A 21,892-nucleotide genomic window follows, 5' to 3' on the forward strand; every position below is an offset into this window, starting at 1 on the left:
TTGTTTCTTGCATTCTTGTATACGACTTTCCACACTTGTTATGAGAAGGTCATCCACATATAGAAGAATGATCACTGGTTCACCCTTCACTACTTTGATATAAAGATTTGGATTTGCAAAACTCTTTGAAAAACCCATTCTTTGTAGATATGTATCCATCCTAGCATACCAAGCCCTTGGGGCTTGCTTGAGGCCATAAAGTGCCTTCTTTAGCCTACAAACATGAGTTTCTCTATTATGTACTTCAAATCCCAAGGGTTGTTCAATATATACTTCTTCATCAATGGTGCCATTCAGGAAATTTGTCTTTACATCCATTTGATGGATGTTCCATCCCATAGTTGTTGCCAAGGAGACCAACGATCTTATAGTTGTGTATCTTGTTGTAGGTGCAAATGTTTCTTCATAATCGATGCCTTCTTGTTGAGAGAAACCCCTAGCCACAAACCTTGCTTTGTACTTGTCAATGCTTCCATATGCTGCATGCTTAATCTTGTAGAGCCATTTGGAAGTTACAACAGATTTGTCATTTGGCCTAGGAATGATTTCCCAAACTCCATTTTTCATTATAGACTGATATTCTTCTTTCATGACATCTTTCCATTCTTGATGTTTGACAACTTCTTCAAAAGAGGATGGTTCTGCTTCAATCAATTTTGTTATATAGGTTGCATACCTTGAATATCTTTTAGGCTTTTTACTTTCCCTGAATGTTCTCTTTTGCTGCAGCACGTCCTTCTACTTCTTGAAGAGTTGATGTTAACCATGTGGGTCTCTTACGAGTTTTAGGGATTATGACTTGCTGCACAAGTTCACTGGGACCTTCTTCATGATTAGGTATAGTAACTTCTTCTTCCCTTGGGCATTCTTCAAATATAGGTAGTTCTTCATCATCAGAATCAATCAGGAGATTTTTAGACTTCTTGTAGGCAATGTTTTCATCAAAAATAACATCTCTACTTACTTCAATTCGGTGACCTTTGTTGATGTAGATCTTATATGACGAGGTATCGTAGCCAACAAATATGCCCTTCATGCTTGTAGGATCCAATTTGTTCCTTTTATTTTTTGGAATTTGAATATAGATGGGGCAGCCAAATATTCAAAGATGATCTACATTAGGTTTTCTTCTGGTAAACGCTTCTTCAGGAGTCATGTTGTCAAGTATCTTATGAGGACTTCGATTTGAATATAGACTGTTGTTTTGGATGCTTCACCCCATAGAAATTGAGGTAAGTCTTGATCATGTAACATAGCTCTAATGCATTCTTCCTTTTTGCTACTCCATTTTGTTCAGGATTATATGGAACTATCAACTCCCTCTTAATTCCAGCCTCCTTATAGAAATCTATGAGTTCTTTTGATGTGTATTCCCTCCATTATCAGATCTTAGCACTTTTATCTTCCTTTCTGTAAGATTCTCCACTTCTGCTTTGAATTCTTGAAATTTATCAAATACTTCATCCTTGGACTTAAGTAAATAAATCCAAGTCTTTCTTGAGTGGTCATCAATGAAAGTCACATAGTATAGATGACCTCCAAGAGATTTTGTAGCCATAGGACCACAAACATTAGAGTGAATGAGATCCAAGATTTCCTTAGATCTTGAAGCATTGCTTCCAAAGGGTTTCTTTACATTTTTACCTAGTGCACATCCCTTGCAAATTCCTTCATGCTCTTCCTTTAGTTGAGGGATGCCATTTACCATAGTGTTTAAGGATGGTAAGATTTTGTAATGAAGGTGTCCAAACCTTCTATGCCAAAGTTCACATGGATTGATTTCAAGTTGAACCAGGACTTGAGAGAGAAGTGTAATTAATTTGTAGAGCCTTCCTTCAAAAATCCCAATGATATTTGGATTATCAATGCTAGAACCCTTACTCCATACCATAACTTTTCCATCTACAAAAGCAATTCTATCCCCTTTATCTTCTAAACAAGAAATAGAAAGTAAATTTTTCTTCAAACCTGGGACATATAGTATGTTGTTGAGATGTATGTTTCCTCCATCTTCCAACTACAACGTTGTTGATCCAATTCCTTTGACTGCATAGTTCTTCTTGTCTCCAAGCTCGACTAAATGAGAAGATATTCCTTTTGATAGGGTCTTTAGTTGTCCATGTTCGCCCGTCATATGTCTAGAAGCTCCATTGTCAATTACCCATATGTTTTCATCTTCAAAAGTACCTATAAGTGCTGAGAATAATCCTTTGTTCTTTGTAGAGGAGGTCTTGGTCATGTAATTCTTGATAGATAATAAGAGATCCCAAACTGCTTTGATGCCTTGCTTGAGTGTTGTCATCATGGAGAACTGCTTCAATGAGAACTTCTTCAAGGATGCAGTGATCTTCATCATGCTCTTTGTAAACCTTAGCTCTGATACCATGTTGAGAAATCAATAGGGCTACAATTGAAGTGATTTCTCTTAGACTTGATAATTCTTGTGATGTTCTTTTACTTTTCTTGATCATTGGCTTCTTCTTCTTCTTCTTATTATGTTGTTCTTATCATAAAACAACTACCAAAACATGAAGATCAATAGTACACAAGGACACAAGATGTAGGCTGCTAGCCAAGGCCAAAACCTATCCTAGAGAGGAAAACCCACAAAAATCTCATCTTCTTATAGATTCTTCAAATGATGAATTCCAAGACCTCTAGACCAAGACCAAGACCTTCCGAAGACCAAGTCAAACCTTATGGAGGATGTGCAACTTCTTACCAAGTCCAACCAAGTCAAATCTCTTCCAATTGCAGAACTTTGACCCCCAACTTCAGATTTCGACCCTCACTGCAGGTTTGAAATTTTCGGCCCTCCTACATTTTTGCACGTGTGGGAGAATTAGGGCTTCTAAAGCTTCCTCCTTCCTTCACTTGATCTGCTTCTTTTTCTAAGGCTGGTAGGTGATCAAATTGACTTCATTTCTACCAATTTCAACCCTTGTCTCGTGACTTGAAAACTTTGGCCTTGATGCTACAGAAACCATAGCTTTTCTTCGCACGTGAGAGAGAGCGAGTGTAAAAATCAGAAAATTCCTTCTAGTCCTCTACTTGCCTTGTTTCTTCTTGTCATTCGCTTCCTTGATGAGTGAATGAGTGAGTGATCAAATGAGGTCGAATGGTCTTTTATATATAGCCCTTCTAGGAATACGAATTGCCTTAATTAGGCCGACTTCTCCACTGCGAGATCAACTTTGTATTGGAGGGGTAATTTGACACTTTTGACTCAAAAATAATCCTTGACATGTTACAAGATGCCCAATGGGGTCTTTTACATATGACAAGGACTCTATTGACTTCTTGACTCTACGACAAACCCTAGAAGCACACAATGGGTGATTAACGTAAAATAAATTGACCTTTAGCATAAAGCCATGCTATAATAATAATAATAATTTTCTTTTCTTTTTACAATATACAAGAATCAAGAGTACATATGAAGACCGAACCTAGTTACATATTTCAACAGATGAGGCTAGTTATCTAGCCTTTCAGCCCTTAAGAGAGATGCCTTTAGACTCTTAAACTTCTTCAGTTGACTTGCTTAGGCTTGCGGCCTAATTACAGAGGTATAGGCTTGAAGATATGCTCAGAAAAGAACTCTTTTAGGGCTTGGATTCTCCTTCTAGGAGTTCGACCTTCAAGGGAAGGCTAGAAACCCTTTTCCATCTTCACACAAGAGTGATCTTTGCTTGCCTTATGCTACAGACCAGTCGCTCTGATACCATGTTGAGAAATCTAGGGCAACATATAGATACGGTTTCTTTGGATGATTTCTCTTAATCTTGACAAGTTCTTGTATATTGCATTATTTCTTTATTATTATTATGTTCCTTTATATCATCAAGACAAGTGCCAAACAAGAAGATCAAAAATACAATGAAGAGAACACCAAAGATAAGCTCCAAGCCAAGGCAAAACCCCTCAATAGGGGAAAACCCAAAGAACTCTATTTTTATAGAATCAATTGAAAGAAGACTTCCAAGTCCATAGATCCAAGACCAACTCACCAAGACCATGAAAACCACCAATAAGTAGTTCTGCTCCTCAAGTGAAGCCTGCAACCTTCTTCTGCAAAACTCAGACTTGTGGAAACCCTATATATCACAGAAATTTCACATATATGAGCTAGATAAGATAAGATAAGATAAGAGAAGAGAAGAGAGGGACTCCAAAAATCAACGAGTTTTCCTTCCTTCTTCCTTTGTTGGTCTTCTAGTCCTCTTCTAGGACTCTCGCATTCTTCTTAGCCGCATATCAATGAATGCGAAGTTTATGTATCCAAGTGAGGTCAAAGTCCTTTTATAGGTTTCTTAAGCCCTGAAAGGTCTTCTTCTAGGCCGACATGGAGGGGCTGACCGACTTGATCTTGGTTGTTATGCTAGACACTTCTTTACATCAAAATAGTATTTCCTTTCGTGATACAAATGCCCAATAGGGTCCTTTACATCATTACATTGACTATGACTCAAGACATAAACCCTAGAGGAAAGAAATCTATTCTTTAAATAAATAATTTTTCTTGTAAAAATATATTTTTATTTTTCTCTCTTTTACTAATTACATCATGTCATGATACAAAATACAATTATGAAGACTAACACTAGTTACATTTTTCAACATGATTGCCACATTATTTTATTATTTTAGGGGGCATTAGGCTAAATTAGGCATTCAAAATCCTCATATAAGTAGAGGAGATTTCCATTGTAGCAAAGGATCATCACAACTTAGAGATTTCAACCTCTCTTTAGAGAAATTTGAGCCTTTTTTCTTGTGGTAGAGATGTGACCTATGAATGCACTTTGCTATTTGGAGCAAATCGTTTGTCTTTGGAGCCATTGTCTTTGATCAATTGATGGATTATCTTGCATGTTATCTTTGTAAGTGGACTTTTTGTTGAATGTTTATTTTCTTTCTATCTAATATACGGAATATATTGAATCTAAGGTTTTGCTGCTGTGCCTTAATTTGTTGAATACATATTGAATGGTATCTAGATGTCATTATTGCATGCATTACTCATGAATAACATGTGAATGAATATCCTAGTGTTGAACTTTAACTATCTCTCCCATCAAACTCCTTAATCCATTGCATAGTTAATTGTTAGAGTTTTTGATGCTAGGGCATCAACTATGCTGCCTCCTTAGCAACCTTTCTCTCATTTAGTCAACTCATAGACTCCATCCACCCAAGGATAAGGCATTGGCCCTCCTTGTTGATGGCGCCCATGCTAGGGCTTGGTGCGAATTCCTAGGGAAGAGGAATTTTCGGAGTTGGAGAGTCTAAATGCCCAGAGGGTAGTGGTTGCCACAAAACCTTTCCTTTTGGTAAGCATTCATGTCAATTTCGTCCATAAATTTCTTTGCCCTAGTTACTAGCCCTAAGCTAACCCTAGTTTGGATTTAGCTTCAACTTGGGGGCTTTCTAAGGGTTTCATGTGCATTGTCCTTGGTGAAAACCTTTGTTGGAAATCCTTTCTCCTTGCCTTGACCTTTGGCCATCCCAACACTCAAACCTACTAATCAAGCCCTAGGTTTCGTGCCTCATCTAATAGGCCTCTCTCCAGAAAGTGAATTGCCTCCTATTGGAGCCTTGAGTGTAAATTGTGACTTCTCTGTGGTGACAGTGGGCCGTCACCCCATTGTTGTCACAGGGTCTAGTGTTAGCCTTGTAGGGTGCCCCTTTTCAAGGCTTGCTAGATTTTGCAGCAAGAGGGCTGAAATACATATGATATGCTTATGAAAGTTATGGACGCCTACATTTTCCCTATCTTCAACTATCGCATCAAAAGAAAATGGTTAAATGACTCCCATTTCAGCAAAAAAATGCAGTTTGTGAATGCTGTCTTGCTGGCAAGCACACCAAGATCTGTTTTTCGAGAGAGCAAATGAGAGCACCAGGATTGTTGGATCTCATTCATGACATGTGTGAACTGATGCCAAATCAAGTAGTTGGTGGAGCAAGTGCGGAAAAAAATTGCAGGCATTGATGATTGAAGGCAACATTGGAACCCAACTTCCAATTACATCTTTGGATGTTTCAGCGAACAAGCCAATTATTCTCTATAGCTACTGGAGGAAGGACATAGAACCAAATTTCCACCAAGAAGAGCAGAAGGAAGAAAAAAATGAAAGGACAAGAACTGCAGCAAGAAGGACTGGATTTGTGGCAAGAAAAGCAACATGAAGAGGAGGCAGAAGGAGCATAAGTACAACACAAAGAGCAACAGGAAGACAAATAAGAAGGGCCTTCAGTTCCAAGGAGGTCAACATGAATTGTAGCAAAGAAGAAACAAAATGATTCTGTTCTAATAAGTGTGGTTGTTATTTCTCCATTGCAAAATAACAAGTGAAAACTTGTCATGAATGATGACTTCAATTTGACAGGATTGACTGATGACTACTGGGCTGGATCAATAAATGGTGAAAAATGCACTTCAGGAAGAACCTTTGAAGAAACAAGAGTTCAACAATGGGGGTGTGATAGGTTAGAGCAACCTTCTGTTTGGCGAAAAACTCAGGCTGCCCTTCACAATTGGTTGGTATATTCATAAAGCCATCATTCAAGGACAAGGTTGTAAACTTTAGAGATAAAATTGATGTTTTTTTTTAAATTTATACAATATCTTTTCTGTAGAAAAATCTGTGTAATTTTATTCATCAAAATGAAAAACAAAATTTCATTTTGTTTATGCTGCAACACATTTGGGATATATGCCTCATGACAAAGAAACAGTACGGGTCAATATTGAACCAGTTTTCCTAGACGAGAAACTACAGAGATCCAGAAAATGACTCAAAGGAACCATACAAAATCCTGCAAAGACAAAAAACCTTGGAAACTGGGGGGAAACAAGCAGGGCCCAGACAGCCCAGAGAGTGCACACAAAGGAAAACAAGCCCAGTGGCTGGCAACCAACATTACATAGCGGGTCATAAAGAACCCCCCTATAAACATTTTTCAAAAGAACCAGGAGTGAGGCCAGTCCTCAGAAAAAGCAGTAAATAGGGCACAGGCTGCCCTGATAGCCCAAACATCCAGCGCAAATCCAGGTATCAAAAGAGCTGGGCCACAAAGCCCATCATAACTGGCGGAAGCCTCAAACCCCGCACCAGCAGACGCAGCAATGAAATAAGGCCACAGGCGGCCGCGGCATGAAAACAGGGCAACGACAAGCTAAACCCTGAACAGATCCCAGGCCTTGGAGCAGAAGCACCAATGGCAGCAGAGAAACACTGGCGAAAGCAAAACCTGAACACACACCACAACGCTGCGAGAGCACCCATGAATGGCAATGTCGATGGCACCAGGAAGAGAGAAAGATCCCAAAAGTTTGGACGAACAGAGGCATGAATCCAAGGGTCGAGGTGGCTAGGGTTTCAGCCACCCCACCCTCCTCTCCCTCAACTCCCAATCTCACTTAACTCATAATAATAGACATAAAATTATGAAATAAAATAAGTGTATGTCAATAATAAAAATAAAATATAACATAGGCTTAATTCATTTGGAAAAGTAATTACATACTTAAGGCATAAGAGAGTTGATTCTGTAACGAACAAGGTTTTTTATAGCAGATTAAACACTCCAAAAGACTTGGAATATGTAGATCTCCATTGAAGATACAAGAATATATATTAAATGTATGAATGAGAATGATGTTACAAATGAGAGTGAGGGCCTGCTTATATACCCTAGGCAAGTGTCCCTTTATGAACGATCATGTCCTTCGGGACATACCTCTTCATTAACTAATTAATCATTTTTTATGATGTGTTGTATTTATTTATATTTACATTATTTATATCTATATTTTATTCATAACAGATTCTGTCATGCCCGATTGATGTATTTATTACCTCTTTATAATATATATCCTTTAACCTATTGTGCACCATTCTCTATTATTATCTCACTGTTATTATTGTTATGATTTATTACTCCTGACACTGTATCAGTCTAATGCATTATTGTAAGCAATCTACTGTAGTAGTGTCTATACCCAAAGTATGTGTGGCTTCATATTTTGGTCCATTGGTGCGCTTACAGTGCCACATGAATGCGGAACCCTCAAGTGCCATGGCAGTTTTGTCAGATATCAATTGTGGGTATGTTGACACATGATGGCTGGATTGAAATATAACTCAGGTATATATGCTCAAGGTCTGTTGTTTCTGGTTTTGGCAAACTATGTATCTTGTCTTCGTCTCTGTCCATGGAGGCAACATGAAGGATAGTATGGTTCTATGTTGGTATGTCTAGTAAATTTGCAGATTCAGAATGACATCTTGAGCGAGCTATAGGTATTGCAGACTATTTGACAGGTTTATGCTTCTGTAATAGATGTCATCCTGGGGATTAGTAATAGAAGATGTGGTGAACTCTACACCAAATAAAAGAGTTATCTAGGTGATTAGGAACCAGATAGGGATGTGGTTGGGAGTGTTGCATTGCTAAATTGGTGTCATATCAAATGACACTACTTTTCTTTTGTTAAATTAGGATGCTCTGTGGACCTTAGAACTAGGCATCAAATGGCACAAGTAAGAACATTTGAGAAATGGATTTCCGTTATGTATGAAGGTTCTCTATGATTCAGAAGTGGCAATGCAACCAGGATAGTAAAAGAAATCCCTCATAGTAAATAATTATGGATATCCAGTTTTTGCTTTCATATTCTATGTGTTTAAAATGCAGTGACCTTGAGATAGTCAACTTTATTATTTTCCCATTGTAAGTGCAGTTGCATTTTAATTTCAAGCAGACTTATTTTAGTTGGGACAATGCCAAATTTTAAATAACACATGGTTTTTGTAATATGTTCAGTGATTTTTACACGAGCAATGAGCTCACAGTAGCCATGCTTATCTTGATTGCAATTTGGGGATGGGGAAGAATAACAACACTAAATTTTTACACTGGAGCAAATATGATTATGTTCACATAGAACTTAATTGGAAGGAGTTATCGTCCATCGATTACTGAATTAATTGCCTATGTTATTTTTGTTTCCTTATCCTCTGATTACATTGAGATATTATTGATTTGTGCAGTATGCAAGTTCTAAATTAGAAATATGTGAATAAATATTGTGCCATTTTGAGTTCTATTGACTATGTAGGATTTCTTTCCGTACATTCCTGCTTGTACTTAACTTCCATGTTGTAGTCAATTGAAGCCAAAATTTAAACACATAAATTACTGTGCACTTGGAGAGAGAGAGCCTTCATGATATAGATGGTATTCTTATATTACATGTGGTAGTAGATAGTATTCACCTTTCTCATGGATGATTCCTCCTACTAGTAACTAATAACTATGAACTTGTATTTATATTGTCTTACCTCTCACTGTATTTTACTTCACTTTTCTCTGGATACTTCACTTTTCACTAGATATTCATTTCTTTTATACATGCATTGCTCTCTATTACAGTTGTCAGAGATTCGTTGAAGTTTGTCAAAGAATTGCAATGGGTAAGGGTGAGGGGAAGAAGAAGGAACGTATCCTTAACACAAGTCTTGCAAGGTCCTTACGCGATGAGGGAAAAGGCATTTTAAATGTAAGTTCATCGACCAATGCAAATATAGTTAAGAAGATGCAACATCTGCAGAGGTTGGCTGTTTGGGCAGCTGGAGAAGGTGGCATTCCACCAGTTGGAGCTTTGTTGGGGGCTCACTTGGCTTCCACGGGTGAAGTCTCAGGGATCCCCCCACCTGATTCTCCATTTTTTACTTGTGAAAGGTTTGTCAAATTTATTTGTCTGCCACCAATTTTTTTTTTTCTATTTTTTTTTCTGTATATTTGATTCCCTTTCCCAATCCTTTAGTTTAGGAAATAGACTCACTATTGAAACATGTTTGTAGATGATGGAAATTCATTTTTTAGATCATCCATATTGTAAATCATCAGTTTTTTAATTATTTCCAATAGAGAAGTGGAGATGTTGTTTACTGATCTTAGCATATAATGGATTTATTTTTTTGAAAGATCCTTAAAAAGAAAAATATAATTAATCTTTCTTGGAAAGCTTAGAAGATTGTATTGTAGTAATAATAGATTTGTGGTGGGAGTTTGATAGACACTATAGTTTGATTACTCATTGGCTTTGCAGTTCACCTAATGGATAATTTACTGCACCACTTTGCTTCTAGATTGATTTGATGAATCTAAGTCTGATGATATATGTTCCAGCTATGGACAGTTAACCTTTCTAAGTTCATGCAAGGGATGTGTTGACCACTACATGTCAACTACCCATAGCAGTACACCCCCTTTTTTCGCAAAAGGGATAGCGTTTGATCGACGTGTCCATGCCATTTCACTGTCATCATTAGCCCGATCATGTTATGTTGTAAACCCAGTCTGCATGTGTAAATTGTAAATAATCTTAGCAGATCTGTGTCATGTATGTATTTGCCTAGGTAAACCTAATCTTCTAGTGATGATCTACGTTCCAGAAGGTTTTTTGTCTCACCGACCCATGGTCGGCAGAGTTTTCCTTTAGCCTAACCCCAAAGCTGGAATGGATTTTGTCATTAGAATCTTAGGGGAATCCTAGTGTGCTTCGAGTCTATGTAAAAGTAATTTGGAAATAATCCTAATTATTTGGTTAGGTTATTACAAATTGCTTGATCTGCTAGATTATATTTGTGTCTCAAGACTGGGTAGTCTATTAAGGTCTATGTCAAATGGCTTTCCCCCTTGAGATGTAAAATTGTTCAAGTCATGGTGTAAAGTGTCTTGAGGGTTAGAAAATGTTTTGTCCCCTCATAAGTCCTAGGTCTTAGGTGTTTTTTCCAAAGGCTAAGTTCGAGGGTCCAGTAAAAGTAATAAAAATTAATGAAATTAAAAAATTAAAAAATAAATAAAAATTTGAAAAAAATAAAATAAAATAATAAAATAATAATAAGTCAAAGTTTTCAGGAAATAAATACAAGATTTTAAATTTTTAATATATTAAAATGCATTTAAAATTTCGACTGATGAGATTAAAAGAGATTTTGATCCTCATCGACGGTTGAGATCATTTTGACATGGATCACTTAAACTAGCCATTGGTGAATTTTTCCTTTAAATAGGGTTTTAGGGGTCATTTGAGATCATTCGATCTGTGAGTCTTGTGCTAAAGAAAGCTCTCTTGTATTCATTTTTCATATGTAATAAAGAAAGACTTTGGGGTTGAAATCTTGCTGGTGTTACTCTTCTCAAAATGCTGTAAGATGTTTCATTTTTGTGCATGATTTTAATTTCAGCCATTGATAATAGCTTTATCAAGAGTGATTTTAAACACATGTATCTTGTTTAGTCGCTAGGGTTTGAATGGTAGTTAAATTTCTGAATATGATGGCAGGTATTTCCATTAGATCTGGATTTTAGTATCGTTTTCTCCCTCTTTGTTAATGGTTGAAGTAAGCTGTGCAAGAAAATCTAGATTTCGAAGATCAACGGGCGTTTGGGGAAGTTCTCGGCTGAACCAGCCAACTCCTGAGAAGCACTTTCTGAAGAGCCCAGCTAGTTTTGACCCTGGGCTTATCATTTGAATTTTTCTTGTGAATGCATGAGGGGTTTTCTGAAGCATCTCATAGTAAATTTAAAATTCTGAAAATATTTCTGTGGCATACTGACAAATCTGGCTATTTAGAGCCTTTAAGCTGTAAATATTGTAATTGTTTAACTGGTTTTAGGGTCTTAGTTTTGTTTCTTGTGCATTTTATTTCTGGGTTTTCAATTTTTGTTATTGCAGGTTGCAGATTGGAAGAAAACATTTTGTCTGAAGCCAGATCTAGGCCCTGGAGGGTAAGATCTGGCCTCAGGTTCAGTTCTGGCAGGAATATTTACTTCATATCTGGAAGATTTTGCAAGGTTTTCATCAAGCAATCCGAAGCAGAAAGATTTAAGATTTTAATTAAGTTTTCTAAAAAATCATTTGTTCAAGGGTTTCTGAGCCACCGGTTTCAGTTTATCTGCTGCCCAGGCTGTTGTACCTGCGTTTTTCGAAACCCCTCCAGGCGTCCCTCAAGCTGCAACACTGGCCATCAAATCCTTCATTCTCACGCTGCCCATTCATGCGCAATCAACCATCACCTGCAAGCAAAACCATCTACGCTGCCTAAAAGCTCAAACCCTCCCACGCTGGCAAAGATCTCTGCGCTATCTATGCCCTTTGTTCCAGTTTCCTCCATCGAAACCCTGCAAAACTTCAACGCGGCATCCATCCTATGCATCACCATTCTTTGGCTGCTCTTCCCACATTCCTCACGCAGTCCTCATCCTCGTTTCCCTTACAGCTAAACCGTCCCCTCAACTCTCACTCAGCTCAATCCACGCTTCATACGCTGCCCGTGGCTGTCAATTTCCGTGGCATTCCTCACTGAGCCTCCACGCAGTGTTCTACTGTCCAGTTCATGCAATTTTTTTTTATTTAGGTTATGCCACCACCCTTCACGCAGTCAGCTCCACCCTGTGCCTGCGTTTTCTTAAATTTTTACGTTGCTGTCTGCCCATCTGTTGGCCATTCCACGCTTTCCTTCACTCCTCGCGAATCATTCAACACTGCATTATTTCTCCTCGCCGCAGCCATATTTCTCCAGCATCTTCGACCTGCAAAGAGAATCCGCTATCCTTAACCCTCAAACGCAGCTTCCATTCCACCATCGCTGCCTCATGCTTTCCCTATGATAATCTGCACGCTGCATCAAACCCCTGCTCCACGCTGCTTCTTACTCCATCCCTCATCTGCACAACCTGCAAAACAAACCAATCTCGCTTCTCCTCATTGCTGCTACTCCAAATCCGCAATTGTTTCCGTTACCCTCTCTCCACGCAGTTCATCAAATCCTCATTTTGCTATTCTGTTCAACCGTCAACGCATACCTGCAAACACACTCAGAGCATTTTGGTTTGATACGTTTAGGTTTTAGTTTTGGAATTAAATCGAGCCCTTTTTTTAATATTTGTGTATGTATGGGGGTAGTTTTAGTTAGCATTTTGATTTTAATGTGTAAGGCTAGTTTTTTTTTTTAATAATCTTTATGTGGTTTTGTTTTATATTAGAATTTCATTTTAACTGTATATATTTATTGTTTATTTTAAGTTTCATTTAGTTTAGAGTTAAACATTTTTTTTTAGTTTAGTTTTGTTTTATTTAAAATCAACTCAAAAGAAAATATATATAAAATCATATAAGGTTTAAGTTTTAATGTTTTGGTTTCAATTTTTTATTAATTTTTGTTTTGTTTTGATTTTAGATTTATTTAAGTTTAGTTTAATTTTGTTTAAATTTTGATTTTAAAAATAATATAAAAAAATAAAAAAATCCCAAAAGCATAAAAAGTTAATCCTTAGGCTTTTATTTAGAATTTTGTTTTATAGTTTAGATTTTTTATTTTCATTTAGATTTAAATTTTATTTATTTAGATTTTAGTTTTGTTTTATTTTAAACTCAGAATTTTATAAAAATATAAAAATATATAAAAATTAATTTTTTTTGAAAAGATTAACTAAAAATTGAAAATTCATTTTGGTGTCTTTTGTGGTATTTATGTTCCACTTCTCTATAGTTAAATGCGCTTAAATGTTTATTTAAAGATTAGCTATTGAAAAGTGGTGAATCATTTTGTGAGCTGGTTAGCATTTAAAATTTCGTGGTTTCTTGAAAGTATTTGATCTTTTGAAATTTATTTGCTAGAACATTGTGCATCTATTGAATATTTGGCATCTGGTGAAATTAATCATTGCTTGGATTATATAATGCTCATGATATGCTTGATATTTTGTAAATATTTTCAAGCAATCATTAAATTACTTCATAAGCAACAACAGTTAATTAATTACTTGGTTTTCATTAACTCCATAAGGCATTGGTCTTAAACATTTAAAGATCTAATCAAATTCTAAAATCGATTAAGTGCTTGTTTCCCCCTGTTGTGTCTCCCAACCCAGCTGTTTCCCAGTTGGTCTTCCTTTATCTCATAGGGTCTACCCCCCTTAGCCTGCTATAGGGAGACGACTTAAACGGAGAGATCGGGGATCGGGGTGACAACCCCCGGTCTGAGTGTTGTCGCGGTGCCTAGACACTGTGCGACAATAGGATGCATAGGGAATGAATATTTTCCTGAATTCTTGAGGACATGCTAGTAAAAAAAAATTCTAGTTTGATCACTTTTTGCACTAGAAGCATAAAAAATGAGTAGAATCACAATTGAGGGTGGACAATTATAATGAGCTAATGTAAGATCCTTGAAATGCATGCCCTTGAGCCTATGTAGTAGCAGAGTAATTGAGTGGATCAAGAACACTCAAATTGTTGGGTTTTAGATCCTAAATGCATGCGATAGAAGTAGAGAGAAGAGAATAATTTCACACACTAAATTCACTTCTCTTGTAAGCATAGTTTTATGGTACAAAATTTCCCTCAGGTTTGGTTGCAAAGGATTAAGATATGTGTTGGCCATTTTGGAATAGAGAAATTCTAGCTCAGTTTTTTCGTCTCATCTAATTTTAACCCACTCCCTTTTTAGCAAAATAGGGCACCCATTTAACATCGGCATTTTTTTATTATGATGCCCTCAATGGCCATTTATTTTCTTGGACACCAACTTTTGAACTTGTCTTGTTGGAAACTTACGATGCTGGTAAACCCAACTTGTTATAGTCGACAATGCTGACCAACGTTGACTAATGGAGAGTCAACTGATTGAAGGGGCCAATTAACCAATTGAATGAGGCATCATGCAACTGTTTGGATCCATCTTGGGGCAAATGTAACCCAACTTATGCAGGTGTATGGACCAAGTGTTGTGGACATTTGTGGCTTATGGGGCCATTATTAGGGTTTAGGGTGAATAATTCATCTTATATATTGACAAGGATTTAGCCTCATTTGCATGAACTTAGTTGTTATTTAGTATGAACATCATGCATTTCAATGATGTGAATTATTCTGGTAATATTGATTATTAGGGTGTCAAGGATAGCCATGATATATCTTGGCATACTTGTGTTGAAAGCTTGGCTAAGTTCTCTCTCCTAGTAGAATTTGATATGTAAATATGATCTGTTATGGGTTATGTTAGATATCCATTTATTTGTGAAACTCTTGGTATTGGAATTTTTATTTTATTTGTTCTTCCAAGGAAAAAAAATCCAGATTTTCTATTAATATATAAAGTCAGATACATATATAGCACAAAAATGCTTCAGAAATACAGTCTCCAAAAAATTGTCCAAAAAAACTGTTGTCATATGTCTGAAATAATAAAACCATCAGTTAACTTTTTAACTTTTTACAACCAGATAGGAGCATAGAACAACCTATAGAAAGGAAAGTCGACAAAGAAGTGGAATCTGTATGTGAAACTCATATAGGACCTAATGAGGCCAAGGGAACATGGAAGGATTCTTCCTGATGATCATCTGTTTTTTGAGGATCTTCCAAGTGCCATGGTCCAACGCCAAACCCAGCTTTGAGAGGTAGTCAGCTTCTTGGTTCTTGCGTCTTTAGACATGATTAAAGGAGTCATCAGAAAATTGAGCAATCAAATTCTGTATATTTCTGAAGAGAGGTTGCAAGGAGAAATTTTTCATTCTGAGGAGTCCTTTCATCCAATTAATAACCAACATAAAATCGCCACATACGTGCTCTAGATGGCTGTTTAAGCCCATACAGAGCCTTCTTCAATCTGCATACATGAGATTCCTTCTCATGTGTCTTAAAACCCTCTGGTTGTTCAATGTATACTTCTTCTTCTATCACCCCGCTCAAGAATGCCGTGTTGACATCCATCTGGTGAATCTCCCACCCCATTTGAGCCGCAAGAGATATCACGGATCTAATAGAAGTATACCTAGCTACTGGGGCGAAGGTTTCTTCATAGTCTATCCCTTCCTTCTAAGCAAACTCCTTAGCCACAAACCTGGCTTTGTATTTTTATGCACTGCCATCTGCAACATATTTGACTTTGTAGAGCCATCTCGACCCTACAACTGACCTGTCCTGAGGCTTAGGTACCACTTCCCAGACATCATTGACAATTATGGAACTGTATTCCTCCACCATAGCATCTATCCATACTTGATGCTGAACAACCTCCTGAAAATTAGAGGGTTCTCCAACCAGAGCCACCAAGGCTTGGTATCTGTCTCGCTGTCTACGCTCCCTTTTCTCGTTCCTGGGCTCCCTGACAAAATCCTCTGCATCTCATAGTATCTGTCGAATTTCCCGGCTCATTCTACCACTGGTAGTGGGCTAAGTAACTGGATTCGTTGATATACCCTGGCGAATCCGAATCCCGCGTATTCAATACGATTCGCTGGAAAATCGTATCCCAAAACCGGATTCGACGAGTCCGACTAGGATTCATACGAATCTTGTACGAATCCCGTACATGCTCAACGAATCCCGATTTTAGGATTCATATCCCATAAAATAACTAGAAACAATTGTCTCAGTGACCAATTTTTTAGTATTTCAGGAGAAGAATGTATGTTTTAAGTTCAGTGGACAAAAATTTGCCTATTTAGTTTCTAGAACAGAATTTCTAGGGTTAGATTTCTTTTGTTGGAGGCTTATTCTCATCCTCAGCAGCCAATCTCCAAGCAAATTTTGTACTGTAGATGTGTGTTCCTCTAATACTGGAGAATCATCAATATCATGTTTTCTCTGAAAAAACAACGAACTTGACAAGATTCAAGAAGTGATCTGAGATTTGAAAAGACTTAAACTTCACTGCTCATACATTTGATTTGTTTGACTGTTATTTATCCATGATATGTTTGTCCTTTAGTTGGAAAAATACTTTTAAGACTTTTAGAGAAGCGGATGTTTAATAAGTCACTGGCATTGTTGGAAGAGACATGACCCCAGATTTCAGATAATTTATCAGCAAAAATTAGCCCTGAGATGCAGATATTTGAATTTTGAAATAAAAGTCCATATTGTCCAAAATTTTGTTCATCCTCTAGTAATAGGCATTTATGTTGCTAATATGCCTTAGATTATATTTCCCTGTAACCATTTGCCATTTCATATAAGTATCTTTGTCTTTTGTATGTACTATGCATGCTATAGATGAAGATCTATGTTTGAAATCAATAAATTTGTATCATTAATTAAAATTTGTGTAAGAAATATCTAATTTTTAATATATATATATTTTAGTAAAATAATATATAACGGATCCTACGTGTCTTGTTCCGGGGGGTCAATGTGTTCGAATCCGACACTACGAATCCTGAATCCCCGTGTCAGGTGACTTAGGTAGTGGGTATATCTATCTGCTCTTCCTGAGGCTCCACCTTTGGAATTTTGTCTTTAGGAGAAATACTAGCACTAGTTTATGCTGGTCGAAGTGGCTGGACCAACAAACCATCCTTTGACTGCTCTTCGGAAGACATTTCTTGGGATTTTTTGAAGGATCTGTCCTCCATGAACTTTACATCCCATCGAATTACGATCTTTCCATTCCCCGGAAGATAAACTCTATATGACTTAGCATTCCCGCTATATCCTACAAGATATCCTTTCTCTGTAGTCTGATTCAATTTCTTCCTCTTCTCTTCTTTCTCTGGAGATCTGCGCGAGTCCCTTTGAGTTGATGCCTCAGCATCATGCTCCTCACTCATAGCAGATTCTTCAATCCTGTTGCCCGATCTCTCCTCTGATACCATGTGAAAATTTCTAACACGAAATTCTACTGCAGTGACTGATTTATTTCACCTACTTATTTCTCACAATAAGTTATTTACGAAACCCTTTGGTAAACATTAAAATAAATTCTACTGCAGTTATCACATAATTACATAGATAAGATAATTTTATTAATGTCCAACAAATGACCATATTAGGTCAACGAGACTGTCGGTTACAATGATTACATCATGCCAAGCCAGTGGACCAAACGGTCCCCTCTAACATTTCTTTTAAAAAGCAGAAAATACATCTATAGTCTAAGTAAATGTGAATGTAGAAGCTAGAAGCTCTCGGCTTCGAAACAAAGCACTGCGATGAAGCAGAGAAAGAGAAGAAGAAGGAGAAGAAGCAGGGAAGGAGTCTCCTATCTAGTTCCTACTCCTAACATCCGAGGCCGTGAGAAGAAAACTGAGAGAAGCTTGTCAAAGTCTGCTGTCCTGTGGGCATACTAGGCTGTCGTTGCTGTCGCCTGGAGGTTCTAGGGCGCCTCCTAGGGGTGGATCTAATCCTGGAGTTTTGGTGCAGTCTGGTGGGTCGGCCCCCCCGGGACCGCACTGATCGGTCTCAGTGTTTGTGGGTCGGTCAGTGGTTCTTTTGGTGCCTTGCGCTGATGGTAGCGCCCTAAAGAAGTCTGTGATCTTCTGTGTGGTGTCCGATCTGGTGGGGGGCTGAAGAAAGTGGGCCCGAAATCTGAAGGCCTGTTGGAGATAAAGTGCAAGGCATCTCGGATCAACATATCTGAGGAAGCTGGTTAAAGTCTGAGAAGACCTAAAGAGACAATGAAAACGACCTCGAATCTCGTAGTAAGCAGGGCATCCGAAGATGAAGTGTGTCTCTGTCTCTATCTCCTATAAGTGACAGAGCTGGAAAATCCTATCTGCCCTATCGATGTGGTGATCTGTCTCCACTTGGAGTCTGTGAGACCCAACTCTGAGCTGCCTGAGGGGGATTCTAAGGGCATGCATCCAATGCTGGAACGTGTACTGGGGTCTGATGATGAGCCCATCCTTGATCTCCAGGCAATGCTCCGCGTAGAAGGCCATTTTTGGACGCAACCCATTGGGAGGATTGGTCCATGTAGTCTGAATGTATCGTTTGTAAATATCCTCCTTAATGATTTTATTCAGCTCTTGCTGATTGGGAAGGAGGTGGCCTGGAGCATTCAGAGATTACTGAAAAGGAGGGAGATGGTCAATCTGGATTCCTGAAGCCTCCAGAAGCTCTGTCACACCGGTGTACCAACATTTGGATCGGCCTGTCTGCATACGGGCGATGTTCTCCGAGGAGCAATATGCTAAATATGGGTATCTGTCATGACCCTTCCTTGCGTCTGCTAGGCCTCGGAGCCTGTGCAAGAGCGACACTAACCTGAATATCACCTCTAGGCGGAAAGGTTGAGCCCCGAACTCTGCTAGAATGATGTGCTGAGGAACTGTCTGATTTCACCTAATGAAATGACGCAAAAGGAGGGTCTGGACCCACTCCGTTGAAGCCCAATCTGAATCTAGGAGAGAAGGACCCCAAATCTCTAAGCTGTAAAGCACTGTGGGGTGAATCAAAGTGTCCATCATGCTCATTTTGGACGAGATGTCCTCGAAATGGTGCCGGAAACACTGCCTCTCGAGAAGGGCTAGGGAGCCATACCCTTTGTTGATCCAAGGCTGAAGGGCTGGCCGCAGACTGAAGCGAGGCCCTGAAAACTGAACTTCCAAATATGTATAGGTGCTGACAATCTCGATCTCTTCTCCTTTAAATAGGAAGTGGAAGTCCAAGGTTTTCTTGACTCCATTGAAGATAATCACTTTGGTTTTACCCAAGTTCACAGTTAGATATCTCCGGTCACAAAAAGCTGCGAGAGCATCCAACTGTCTCTGAAGGCCTTCTTTGGAGGAGGCAATAAGGGCAATATCGTCTGCAAAGAGGAGGATGGAAATCAGGACCTGGTGAAGAAGGCACCCATCTGTATCCTGGATATGCTCCAAGAGGAAGGACTCAAGCTCATTGATATAGATCCCAAATAAAGTAGGAGAAAGGGGGTGTCCTTGCTTGACTCCAATGGTGCTTCGAATGAAATCTGACATTCCTCCGACTGTGCGGAGACGGCCAAGGACGACCTCATAGAGGCGCATGATAGCTGTCAGGAGAGTCGAGGAGATGCCAATCTCTCTTAGCCTCTGGAAAAGATCTTTCCTCGGGACTGAGTCAAAGGTCTTCCAGAAGTCTACAAAGCAGCTATACACTTTAGAGGATCGATGCCTAGCCTCCTTGATCACCACACGAAGAGTAACGATGTGGTCGATCGTCTGGTGGTCTGGGCGGAAGCCTGCTTGGCCCTTGGCACTGAGTTGTCTCTGCTCAAGGAAATGGGAGTGTCCTGTGGAGTGTTGTAGCATATAGCTTGTAGAATGTGTGCCCAACCATGATTGTCCTGTAGTTGTTGGGGTCGGAAGTAGGCCCTGACTTGTGGATCGGGTAGAGAATATGGGGTGACCAACCATCCAAAAATCCATCCCGAACCTGGTTGAAAAGGTCCACCAGATATCCTACTAGGGGACAAAGTCCATGCTTGAAGAATTCTGCCTGGAAGCCTTCTTCGTCTACTGCCTTGCTGTTATTCATTGTCCATATTTCCTCTCTGATATCTTTGTCGGAGAAAAGGTGGCAAGAGGTGGGTGGGGGAAGTAACCTGAATCAGAGGCTGCCAAGAATGTCATATAGCTGGGAGGTGTGAGAGAACATTGAGGCAAGATCAAGGTCGACTAGGGTAGGAAAGCGTCGGGAGAGGATGGTCCCCTAGAAGTCTTTAGGGGAGCGAAGGAGGAGAGTAGAAAGAACCTGTCTCCTATGGGCAATGAAAAGGCGCTTCTTGCGGCGAAGGAAGCGACGATACCCTGGATAGAGGTCTGGGTATGTTGGTAAGGATTTCCGGAATGCGTGTCGGAGGTCCTAATGCATAGACTTGCATTCCTGGTCATACTATTTATTCATAGGGCAATTTCCCAGTTTGCGGGAGGTGGTGGCGGTACGGGTAGAATGGGGGAAGGATTGGAGCGCAGCTTCCCAGATTGCATATGAGAGGCACTAGTATTTGTCCTTGGCGGAGCTGAGAGAGGCGAACTGGGACTCCAATGGGAGTGTCTGTATGAGGATAGAGGAGAAGAGATCAGGGTCACCCTCCTCAAATCAGAGGGTGGTTATGGGAGGGCTGCGGGGAAGAGTAGGAGATGGATTTGGGAGGTTAAACTGCAGAGAGAGTGAGAGAAGTGCATGATCTGCGAGAGGGATGGGGGTGATCAAGAAATTTTTGATACAAGGGAGGAGATCTGGGTTTGCAATAGCGTAGTCAACCACACTTGCTTCGCCTCCAATGGTCTGCAGGTAAAGAAGTGCGAGGATGGGAAACATGATAGGCCATTCATAATTACCAACTCATGAGATTCTCCCAACTGTAGTAGATATCTCCCATAGGTTGTGGTGGGTCCCAAGTGATCCTCGGAGGTCCGATGCATGCCGATCGTGGTCGGGTCAATCCCCCGAGTGCAAAATATATCCTCCGTCCGTTCCTACATAGGAGTCTGGAGGTCTTTGGTCCGAGCATTGAAGTCCCCCGTTAGAAAATAACAGTGATATACGAGCACAAGAATCAATCACATCAACATAGTTGTTTTTGGACAATTGTCCCTGGAAAAACCCAATGTGGGAAAACTAGTGCGACAGATGAGGGTTTTATTAATCTTTAGCAACAATCGCTTTACAAGGAATGATTCCACGGAAAAGCTGAGACACTTCTGAGAGAAAACACCTAAGACAAATTTTCTCCTCCTCCTGGAGAAGTTCTGACACTTGGAGACCTTCACCCACCTTTGCGTCACTTCTGTGTCAGTCTGCGTGGGGACCGCGTCTCCAATGGAGCTGTCTCCCTACTCTTCCCTCTGCGCTGTCTCTCGAATGCCCTGCGTCACCTCCTCCTCAGTCACTGGCTGCTGCTAATGCCCTGCTCTTCCTTCACCCTACAACTCTTCCTCTGAAATTGAAATCCTCCTTGAGAATCGATTTCCCTCGGGGTACTGAGTAATTTTGCCCGGTTTATCTCCAAATCACTCTCAAGTCTTCTCTTATACTTTTCCTGTTTATGAATCAACGACTGAGATTAAGTCTCTAATCAACGGCTAAGATTAAAACAGACTTGATCCT

The 21,892-nt window shown here is 39.2% G+C and overlaps 1 protein-coding gene across 1 annotated transcript in view; it reads left to right on the forward strand.

Moving 5' to 3' along the window:
* The window catches only part of LOC149234107 (uncharacterized), a 253,079-nt gene that overhangs the window by 58,349 nt on the left and 172,838 nt on the right, over positions 1-21,892 (forward strand). The window contains exon 2 of the mRNA XM_089371749.1: positions 9,442-9,750. Within this exon, the coding sequence (XP_089227875.1) occupies positions 9,479-9,750 (272 nt within the window). The 5' untranslated portion in view covers positions 9,442-9,478. The remainder of the gene's footprint in view (positions 1-9,441; positions 9,751-21,892) is intronic.

The sequence above is a fragment of the Pinus tabuliformis genome, chromosome 8, assembly GCF_031772625.1.
Source record: "Pinus tabuliformis cultivar Carrire ecotype Pingquan chromosome 8, CPIR1, whole genome shotgun sequence".
NCBI lineage: Eukaryota > Viridiplantae > Streptophyta > Pinopsida > Pinales > Pinaceae > Pinus > Pinus tabuliformis.